Source organism: Sinocyclocheilus grahami, unplaced genomic scaffold (genome assembly GCF_001515645.1).
Source record: "Sinocyclocheilus grahami isolate Dianchi unplaced genomic scaffold, SAMN03320097.WGS_v1.1 scaffold190.1, whole genome shotgun sequence".
Classification (NCBI taxonomy): Eukaryota; Metazoa; Chordata; class Actinopteri; order Cypriniformes; family Cyprinidae; genus Sinocyclocheilus; species Sinocyclocheilus grahami.
The window spans coordinates 732230-744418 of record NW_015505369.1 but is presented as its reverse complement, the minus strand read 5'-3'; the positions used below and the strand labels follow the sequence as shown (position 1 = coordinate 744418).

Sequence of the window (12189 nt, the reverse complement as noted above, 5' to 3'; positions counted from 1 at the left end):
TTTATTTTATTTGTGTTGCTTATTTATTTGATTTGGATTTAATTGTTTAAAATTTCAATTTAGTTTTGTTATTTACATTTACATTATATTTAAATTTTGTTATTTAGCAGACACTTTTATCCAAAGCGACTTACAAATGAGGACAATAGAAGCAATCAAAACCAACAAAAGAGCAATAATTTACAAGTGTTATATTAGTATATTATTATAGTGTTATATTTCAATTTCACAAAGAAACATACATTATTTTGTCCAAGCAATAATAAAAGGACACATTTAATTTATAATTTGTCTTAAATCTCACAGTTGAGTGAATCGTTACATCCCTAATGTGTGTGTGTGTGTGTGTGTGTGTGTGTGTATATATATATTATATTATATTCTAATTATTTTTAATTATAATAATTAATATTATATATATATTTTTTTATTATTAAGAATAAAAAAAGCAAAAAATAAAAGCGTTTATTTCTAAGTTTCTCCTTAAAGCCTTATAAAATGAGCGATTTGTTGTAAGAGTATAGTGTTATATGATGAATGTGGGCAGCATCACTTGTCAGAAGTTTGTGATTAGAAGTGTTTGAGTTCATGTTGAAATCTCTGACATTTTTCTGCAGACATTTATAATATCTCTGTTATTTCTCTTAGACAGCAATCTCACATGGGCCTCCTCTAGAGTTTCAGAACAGATCGCAACTGTGATCTCATGTATGATCTTTCCTATATACCCAAACATTACTCTGTACTTATTATAATTGATTTTAAAAAAGTATTGCTAACTTGTTTTAACAGTGATTTTCAAAGCTATAAGGTGTAGTTTCTGTTCATAGAAAGCGTCTGTTCCTGTAAGACGTGATGGCCATGTCTGTGGTGTTTGCAGTCAGCTGTTCTTTCTGAGAGTCCAAAACTCTCTCATGTCTTATTAGTTGATTCATAGTTCTTTTGTTGGCTTGACATTCTGACGTGAACACATCATGCCAGACCTAAGACCGTTTGAGTTGCGGCTTGTTTTCAGCTGTTTAATGTGGTTCAACAGACAAACACCCTGAAGTGTTGATCTGCCAGTTTGATCATACAATGAAGACGTGTGGCTTGATCGGTCTTAACAGTCATTAGCACAGATGTCACTTCTTTCCAAATCTTAAATCCTTAAGCTCTCAATAAACTGTTGAACTATGTGTTTAGTGTTATTGCCATCAAGCTTTTGTATATCTCTCACATGGCAATTCATGACTCGTTGTCCTCTTTTGAATGCATGGGGTCATAGAGTCACTGAGTCATTTGATTCAGTACAGTTGATTCAGTGCATTTGAAGTCAATATAAACATAATTCATAGGTTTATTGTAAATGAATCATCACTGCACATTATTCCAAAGAAGTACAATACTTGTAAAAATGACTCACTTTTCAGGTGATCAATCCTTCTTATTTTTCAACCTTTTGTCATAGTTCACTTTTTACAATAAAAGTAAACTCCCACTCCGTTTTCTTTCTTTTTTTTCTTTTTTTGATTGTTTTTTCACTCAAACGTCACACATTACAATTCAAAAGTGTGGGGTTGGTAAAATGTATTTAATGTTTTTGAAAGAAGTCTCTCGTCAAGGCTGGATTTATTTGATTAAAAAAATACAGGTATATTGTGAAATATTATTTAAAATAACGGTTTTCTATTTTAATATACTGTAAAATGTCATTTATTCCTGTGATGCAAAGCTGCATTTTCAGCATTATTACTCCAGTCTTCAGTGTCACATGATCCTTCAGAAATCATTCTAATATGCTGATTTGCTGCTCAAGACACATTTCTTATTATTATAAAAGTTGAAAACCGTTGTGCAGCTTAATATTTTTGTGGAAACTATGATACATTTTTTCGGGATTCTTTGGTAAATAGAAACAGCATTTATTTTAAATAGAATCGTTTTTTTGTAAACAGTCTTTTGTGTCACTTTTTATCAATTTAATGCATCCTTGCTGAATACAATTAATTTATTTAAAAGAAAATCATTCTGACCCCTAACTATTGAACTGTAGTGCGTTTCAAAAGTAAAATGTTTTGCAAGTGCCATTCCATTCCATTTTTCATACAGTGCATTTCTCTAGATGGTTTTAAGAGCCTTCCGTTCTTAAAGGGTTAGTTCATCCAAAAATGAAAATTAGCCCACAAATTACTCGCCCTCAAGTCATCCTAGGAGTATATGATTTCTTCTTTCAGAAGAATCCAGTCGGAGTTATATTAAAAATTGTCTTTGATCTTTCAAGCTATGTATATATGGATATGGATATTTTTCTTACAAAAACGCATCGAATCGCTACAGGAAGCCTTTGTTCATCCCCCAGAGCCGTGTGAGGCACCTTTTTTTTTTAATGGATGGGCGCTTCTATTTAACTTCATTTAGACTGATGCATGCAACACCCGCTGAGTGGCATTAAACAGCTTGAACAATTTAACAATTTTTAATATAACTCCGACTGGATTCGTCTGAAAGAAGAAAGTCATATACACCTAGGATGACTTGAGGGTGAGTAATTTTTGGGTTAATTTTCATTTTTGGGTGAACTAACCCTTTAATGACCCCTAAAGACTGGATGGCTGTCGGATTGGAGAAATGCCTCTGGGAAAGCTCAGATACAATGTTTTGACTGTAAATGGAGTTTGTGCCATGAGTGTGTGCGTGTGTTTGCGCATACATGTTGAGGTCAGGAACTGCGTGAGTGCAAGGGGCAGCTCAGTTTGGTGACAGTCTGGGAGCCGCTGCTCAAATCCTAACGGTTTCCTTTGGCTCTCAGCCTGGAGAGAATGATGGAAACGGGCCGTCGGCCAAGTGACTTCATAGCGCTGTACTGCAACTAAAAATCACCATCTTTACAATCAGTACAAACCAGAGATTTTGAAGCTTTGCGCAGTTTTAAGACGCAGCTCTTGGAAACACAAATGGTCCTGTAGGAACACAAATTAGATTCAAAATGTCCCACTAACTGATTAACGTGTTCTTATTGTGCCATAAATTTTATCCCGAAGCAATTGCTTTTGTATTATAACTTTTTTGTATTCCCGCTGCATGCATCGAGAGCCAGCGCACAGTCTGTGCATTTTCAAACCAGATGTGTTTTTATTGGGTACACTTCTGAATGCTCTGCGCTCGACAGAGTCTGCTGGCACTGCCTTTTTGGTTGCTCCCCTAGCGCCGCAAATATGCAGTGAGAATGGCAGCGGTGCCAGATTCTGGAAAGGGACACTGGGCCATGTTTGGCTCTGAACAGACTTCAGGGTTTGGGCCTGTGTTATGGAGAGCGGTTTGAAGCAGCTTTAGAGCATCACAAAATATAGTGGTTGACATGTAAGCATGCAGTTTTGTGTTTGATGTTATTCTTTTTTAGACAGACATATAGATAGATAGATAGATAGATAGATAGATAGATAGATAGATAGATAGATAGATGGATGGATATTCTTAAGAGTGTAAATGCCTCTTATATCAGTCTTGTTTTATATATTTAAATGTCTGTCTCTTTTGCGTACGTATAGCTCAGTGGCAGTTAGAGATGCAAATGTTTATTTTATATTCAAGCTGGTTTGGTTTTTAGTCCCCTTTCCTTATTCACGGAGTTGCTTTTTGAAACAAAGTCTCTGTTACTGTACATACTGAATGCGATTGCATTGCATTTTATATTTGTGCATTATGTCTAATGAAGTGTTATAGGTTAAATATGCCATATTTCAGTTATTTTGATACATTGGATCACTATTAATATATTCTGCATAAAGTTTTTTTTTGTACTACTTAAAAATGCAACAGAACACTCTAAGAGCTTAATAGTTTGAGGTCAGTAAGAAATGATTACTTTTGTTCAGCAAGGATGTGTTACATTGATCAAAAGTGGCAAGACTTTTACACTGTTACAAAAATTCTAAAAATAAATGCTGCTCTTGTGAATTTGCATTCATTAGAGAATGGAAAAAAATGTATCTTGGTTTTGAAAAAAATATTAAGCAAGTGCAAATCGTCATATTAGAATGATTTCTGAAAGATCATGTGACATTGAAGACTGGAGTAATGACGCTGAAATTCAGCTTGGCATCACAGAAATAAATTGCATTATGAAGTACACATTATAATAGAAAACAGTTATGTTAAATTGTCAAAATATTTCACAGTATTAATGTTTTTACTGTATTTTTCTCAAATAAATGGACCCTTTCTAAGCATAAGAGACTTCTTTCAAAACCATAAAAAAAATCTTACCAACCACAAATGGATGTAATTGTTTTGTGCATCATTTACTATTAATATTTTTCCTCAAATCATCTCGCACATTTGATCTCATGCGTGCCGTCTTTGACTCCCCTGGACAAAAGGATCTGATTTTAGTGTGAACAAAGCTAAAGAAGGGATTCATTCATCCAATGAAAACATCTCATACACTTTATAATTAAACAAACCCTCAACCTATTCGCTCACAGTCTGACAGCTGTACGTCTCGTTTAGAGTTCTACCGCTTATGCTTAAACAATACAGCTCTTTTCATTTATAATCTCTTTAATCTTTGTTGGAGTTTCAGTGGCAGTGGATGTGTGATATCAACGACTCACTATGATGGGAACTGCTGTACGGATAACCCAAAGAGTGTGTGTTTGTGCTCTCCGGCCTGTTCTCTAAGCAGGGCTTGTGTTTGGGACAACAGACGACAGTGTTCTCCACTGCCTTGTTCCTTCCCAGAGGCACACAGTGGATAGTCAGAGCTCTGGCATGGACGTGCTCATCAATGGAGCGTTGTGCATTGTTAATTGCTTTAAAACTGTGCACGGCCACTTGGTTTTTGAGGGTGTGAACATAATTAGTCCCTGGCCAGGATGGAAACGTGAACTGCTCTTGGGTCAAATCAGAAGCCATTTCTCTCGTTCTTCACGTTTTTCTCCTAGGGATCCATTGTTGGCCGTCTTTCTCCCCCGTCCGATCTTGCATCACCTGGGTGACCCTGTAGCTGGGTTATAACAAAGGCAAAAGAGCTTTTCAGTGTGCTTTCCAGCCGGGTGAATAACCATCAGCGGTGCAGGTCGCTTTAATACAGGCTTTCTATTGTGGGTGCTTTGTACAGGATGCTGTTCAGTAGCAGTACTGGCCGTAACATGAGATCTGTGTAAACATTTCCAATAGACTGTATGTATTCACCCTTTCAATTCCTCAGATCAAAAGCTGATGTATAGTAGGCAAGCAGGCATGACATTTATTGGGCCTCTTTAGTATAATACAGACTGAAACTGGCACAAAAAAGCACAATTTCTATTCTAACACTTTAACCCAATTTTGCTTCTCTGCTTGCGATCAGATCATTTTAAGCCACTAAACTCTGGAAAAATTTTCAGTCACAGACATTTCCGTACATTCACGTTGTTTCCATGCACATTCACGATAATGTTTTGATTTGCCATATTTATGTTGCTGTGTTTAGTTATACGGAATGGATCCGTGTACTGTAGTAGATAAATGCAGTCAGCAGGCGATTGGTTTAGTTTTTTTTGGCATCTTCATGTGGTCCTGTTTGGTATTGCAACCTGGCTTCTCTAAAATGTAAAAAAAACCTCTTTGCTGTTGCACTGTACACATACTATAAAATTCAGATTTTTTTTCTTTCATATGTGCTTGTATGGGCTCCTTATATCATTTGGTTCTTTGATGTCCTTTTGGAGTTTCTAAGTGTCCTTTTTTGGAAAGACATCAAAATTTATCTTGAAAAAAACTTGCAGAAAATACAGATTTTTGAGAATCACACTTCAATCTTTTGGTTTACTTTGCTGGATATAGCAAATGATGACAAAATAAACATTTGAAACAAGATAAATGGTCTATGCTTAATATCATGAAGTGTGTGATTAATCACATAAAAAGGGTGTGATTTAATTAGATTAAAATTTTTAATTGATTGACAGCCCTAAACATTTTTTAATATTATTAAGGTTTAAAAAAACTGTTTTCTATTTAAATATGTTTTAAGATGTAATTAATTCCTGTGATGCAAAGCTGAATTTCCAGCATCAATACCCCAGTCTTCAGTGTCACATGATCCTTCAGAAATCATTCTAATATGCTGATTTGCTGCACAATAAATTTCTTATTATTATCAATGTTGAAAACAGGGAACCACGATACATTTTTCAGGATTCTTTGATCAATAGAAAGTTAAAAAGTACAGCATTTATTTGAAATAGAAATATTTTGTAACATTGTAAATGTCTTTACTGTCTCTTCAATATACTAATCAATTTAATGTGTCTTTGCAGAATTATTTTTTTTAAATAACCATATTTGGTGGAAGAACCGTTTATTATTTTTTCATAATTATTATTTTTAAAATGCTCAACAATAGGGATTTTTTTTCTGCTGGCCACCATTTTTTTAATGTATTTTTTATATTTGCTAAAAATAATATATATTTTTTTTTCATTTAAATGTTACATTTTTTTTTTTTTTTACCACAATTTCCTCTTTACAAAAAAATAAATAAATACATTTGCAACAAGCTTGTTTGGTATTGCAACCTGGCTTCTCTAAAATGTAAAAAAAACCTCTTTGCTGTTGCACTGTACACATACTATAAAATTCAGATTTTTTTTCTTTCATATGTGCTTGTATGGGCTCCTTATATCATTTGGTTCTTTGATGTCCTTTTGGAGTTTCTAAGTGTCCTTTTTTGGAAAGACATCAAAATTTATCTTGAAAAAAACTTGCAGAAAATACAGATTTTTGAGAATCACACTTCAATCTTTTGGTTTACTTTGCTGGATATAGCAAATGATGACAAAATAAACATTTGAAACAAGATAAATGGTCTATGCTTAATATCATGAAGTGTGTGATTAATCACATAAAAAGGGTGTGATTTAATTAGATTACAATTTTTAATTGATTGACAGCCCTAAACATTTTTTAATATTATTAAGGTTTAAAAAAACTGTTTTCTATTTAAATATGTTTTAAGATGTAATTAATTCCTGTGATGCAACGCTGAATTTCCAGCATCAATACCCCAGTCTTCAGTGTCACATGATCCTTCAGAAATCATTCTAATATGCTGACTTGCTGCACAAGAAATTTCTTATTATTATCAATGTTGAAAACAGGGAACCACGATACATTTTTCAGGATTCTTTGATCAATAGAAAGTTAAAAAGTACAGCATTTATTTGAAATAGAAATATTTTGTAACATGTCTTAATGTCTTTACTGTCTCATCAATATACTAATCAATTTAATGTGTCTTTGCAGAATTTTTTTTTTTAAATAACCATATTTGGTGGAAGAACCGTTTATTATTTTTTCATAATTATTATTTTTAAAATGCTCAACAATAGGGATTTTTTTCTGCTGGCCACCATTTTTTTATGTATTTTTTATATTTGCTAAAAATAATATTTATTTTTTTTTCATTTAAATGTTACATTTTAATTTTTATTTTTTACCACAATTTCCTCTTTACAAAAAAATAAATAAATACATTTGCAACAAGCTATAATATATAACTCCCTGTATTTATTTATTTACATAAACATAACAAAAAAAATATTTTTTAAACTAAACTTAACTATAGATTAAGGGAGTGAATTCACTGTAGCGCACAGCCTCTCTTGGCTTATTGCTTTATTTTACAACAGACTCAAATGTAGCTTATCTTATTTGAGCTGGATCTGTTTTATAAGCTGGGTTTTATAATTGCAGCCATTGTTTCTTCTATGGATTGGATTGAATCCAGCCAGCAGTAGTTTGTTTGGATGTCTGGCTTGTGGGGAGCATCTCCGCATTGGATCATGATTGCTGAAGCCGCTGTCGTCCCTCAGGGCCGGCGTGAGGTGGTGTGTGGTCTGTGATGAGTGAGATGCAGCTGTTATGGGGTCCACAAACCACAGACTGAACTCTAACCTCATATGCTGCAGTCTTTGAGCGTATGTGAGCAAAGCTGCTGCTTCTGTTGCCTATGCATTCACTAGAAACCCTCAGTTTCATTGACCTTTTCAGCAGTGAACGAAAATGAAAAAAAAACTCATCAAATTTGAATGCAGTCTGATGTTCATATTTGCTTTGAATATGTTAAACAACTTTTTTTCCAGTTAGACAGTCACATGCGTAAGACCATATCTTCCTCTTTCTGTCCTCAGATCCACAGAGACAAAGACGCACTGTGTTCCAGTGTTTCCCAGAAGAGACACAACTTATCCACAGGTAAGATCACACTTCCATGACCTGATATCATGTTGTCAGTTATGTAATTCAATACTAATATTTATCTAGTTGGTTTTAATTTTAGCTTATCAATTTCAGCAGCCATTATTTCAGTCTTCAGTGTCACATGATCCTTCAGAAATCATTCTAATATGCTGATTTGCTGCTCAATTATTATTATTAGTACTCAATTATTATTAATGGCTCATTATTATTAGTTTTTTTTTTGTTTCATAAATTTTTTAATCTTACCCCAGACTTTTCAGTGGTAGTGTAGCAAGGTTTCCACCAAATTAAGCAGCTCAACTGTTTTCAACATTGATAATAATAAGAAAAGTTTCTTAAGCATCAAATCAGCATATTAGAATGATTTCTGAAGGATCATGTGATATGGATGTAATGGATGCTGAAAATTCATCTTAAAATATATATAGAAAACTATTTTAAATTGTGATAATATTACTGTTTTTACTGTCTTTTTGAATCTAATAAATGCAGCCTTGTTCAGCAAAAGTCCTAAAAAAAACGTAATAAAAAAAAATGTAAATGGTAGTGTGTTTTATGCAGTACTAAAACATTTTCGTAACACTCAAAATTTATTAACATAAGTTAACAAACTAACAACATACTTCTAAAGCATTTATTAATCATAGTTAATGCTCATTTTAACATTTAATTATACATTATTAAAATCAATAATTGTGCCTGAGAATATTTAATGTATCTGAACTAACAATGATAAACAGTATTGTTTTATATGTAAGCAAAGATTAATAAGCACTGCAATAAATAAATTGCTCATTGTTAGTTGATTTTAGTTGCATTAACTAACATTAACTAATGGGACCTTATTGTAAAGTGTTACCAAAGATTTGATAGCAAACAATTGTTTTAAACAGTTAATTTTTTATTATATCAAACTGCTTTTATATATTTATATTGTATTTGTATTCCTTTTTGTGCGCATGTTGTAAGTTTGGCAACATGTTAACGTCATTTTCTCTCTGATTCATTTGTGAGTCACGTCGCTCATGCACTTCATGTGATGAGTGCTGTTTTGTGTGGCATGTGTGCTTGCTTATGAGGTTCCTCAACACTTAGGATGCTGTCTGTGTAGGCAGTATACAGTTAAACTGTAATGTTAGCCACCGTTTCTTGTATAAAAACGTTTCCACCCTCTCTCTGACCCTTAGAATGAAATGGGCTGTTTTGATGTTTGTACCTTTAAGACTTCTATACAGTATGTAAATGACTTCGGTTATGATTGGCTTGCTTCCCAGGAAGGTGAGAACTTTGCATTGTAAACACTGGAGTGCGTCTACAAAGACTGAACCATTTAATTTCAGACGAGAAAGGAAAGTCTTGTTTTCTTATAGTGAGGTTCTTAAGGAAGTATGAGGAACTGAAGATAGTAATGGCAAGTGTTCGTATAGAGGAGCATGAAGGGATTGTTTATCTTTACTTGTAACTATTCTGAAGACTGTTCACCTTTAATACACCAACAGTGTCTGGTATAAAAACGAAACAAAATGCATTCAAGCCACAAACATGATTTCACGAAGATTTCCTGTTTAATGAAAAGTGTATTTCAACCATACAAAAAGTTGTTTTTACACCTATTGTGAACATAAGTGGCATATAGCTTGCTTTTTTTCTTATTAAACTACCCTGACTGGATTGTCTTGAACGCACAACTTTATCACTGATCACTGCTGTGTCTTTGTAAATGCAGGAAGTGGGTTGAGATTTATTAATCACTTCCTTGTAAGCATCAAACATTTTTACAACATTTAACAACGTTGCATGGTTTCAGGTTTGTCACAGTGTGGTCTTTTTAAAACCATGCTAAAAAAGAAAATTACATTTTATTTGACATTTTATTTAAATTATTTTTTTTATTTATTTTTAATTGTATTATTATTAACATGCTAGACATATTGTTCTATTATATTTTGTATTTAATTAATTATTCTATTTAATTTTTTATTGCTTGATTTTTCCATTTTATTTATTATTTATTGTTTACCTTTTTATTAAACAGCAAAACAATTTCATTTCATTGCATTGCATTGCATTGCAACTTCCAGGTACTGGAACAGGAGAAATTGCATTATGGCAATCACATTCTAGTTGCATGGTTGCAGTTTCATCAATTCAATTCAATTCAAGTTTATTTGTAAAGCACTTTTCACGATACAAATCGTTGCAAAGCAACTTTACGGCAAATGAAGTTTCTACAATATTTAGTGGTCATCACAGTACAATGTTTTTAAAACCAAGCTAAAAAAATGTATGCATGTTTTAAACATTTAATTTACATTTTTCTTTAAATATGTTTTGATTTATTTTTTAAAATTTTAATTTTATTAACATGCCAAACATATTGTTCTTTTTAAATTTTTTGCTCTTCTGTTTTCATACACTTGCAAAAAGTATTTTAGTTCATTTTATTTTTATGCTTTTTATTTATTTATTTAAAAGCACAGCAGAGCCACAGTGTTTACAGTTTCCACGTACTGGAACTGGAGACATTTTTTAACATCTAAAACAATTACGATGAATCATATCAAAAACATACGGAAAATAACCAAATGTAACTGGGTAGATTCAATATGCTGAATTTCTTCTCAGCGGTCTTTCATGACCTGTGTTTATGTTGTCAGTTGTTTATCTGCAGCTTAGGTAATGACGTTTGCTTTTACTAGAGCATTGAGAGCGTAAAGAAAGGGCAGCTGTAGCGGTCTCAGCGAGCCCCCTCCTTCACATCCCAAAACATGGTGCCACCTGTGTGTTGTGTGACAGCTGACAAAGCTCACACTCTCGTGACAGATCTCCGAGTGCTGATCCCAGCCTTCACAGTCACTCTCTTCACTTACACTAAGCTTATACAGAGAGTGTGTTGCACTTTAAAAGACTAGAAGAAAGTGAAAGCGAGAGAGGGAGGGGAAACAGGCGGTATTTTTCTAGGTGATGGAATCTGTTGAGGTTTATCATGATGGTTTCGTCTCCCACGTGATCTGGTTTTGTTACCCACGCGACGGTACGGTACTGACAGACGCTACAGGTACTTCTCCTATCAAGATAGTCAGATGTTGCTGTCGTGAATACATGTGCCGTTGTACAAAGATCTGTTCTGAAGAGGACATCGCATGTTTTGTTTAAGAGGACATTGGGCTTCAGTAAGAGAACTACTTTGGAGACTTTTATGATAGACTTTAACTGGATACACAAGCTATTTTTAGCACACTGCTTTTTATAGTAAATGCTGTACATTTGTCTGTCATCATATAAAACTGTGTGTGTTTGTTGCAGAAAGTTCACAGTATCCGGAGTTTCACACTTGCAACTCAGAAACAGTCACATTTCGGGAAGTCTCAGGAAGTGATACAGATGGATTTCTCAGTCCTGACACTGGAGAGGACAACATCTTCAGAAAGGTGAGAAAGATTTTCTGAAGAAATGTGCGTTGTTTGCCACATTGGGCATTGTTAATCGGTTGCTTACTGCTTAAGTCGTTGATATTTTGGTCCCTATATATGGCTTGATTGTCTCCCTCAGTGTAAGATTTTTATTTTATTTTATTTTTTCATTTTATTTTTTTATATTTTAATTTATATTTTTTTTGGTCCCTATATATGGCTTGATTGTCTCCCTCAGTGTAAGATTTTTATTTTATTTTATTTTTTCATTTATATTTCATTTTATTTTATATTTTATTTTATTTTTTCATTTTATTTTTTTATATTTTAATTTATGTATTTTTACATTTTATATATATATTTTTATTAATTTTTTTAGTTTATTTAAATTTTTTCATTTTTATTTTATATTTTAATATTTTTTTATTTTTTTATTTTTATATATTTTATTTTATTTTATTTTTATTTATTTTTTCATTTTATTTTATTTTATATTTTAATTTATATATTTTTTCATTTTATATATATATATTTTTATTTATTTTTTATT

General features: G+C 32.8%; 1 protein-coding gene across 1 annotated transcript in view; it reads left to right on the top strand.

Moving 5' to 3' along the window:
- LOC107594755 (A-kinase anchor protein 13-like) overlaps positions 1-12189 on the top strand; it is a 72700-nt gene that overhangs the window by 32208 nt on the left and 28303 nt on the right. The window contains 2 exon segments of the mRNA XM_016284929.1: positions 8157-8220; positions 11533-11657. Coding sequence (XP_016140415.1) covers positions 8157-8220; positions 11533-11657 — 189 coding nt within the window.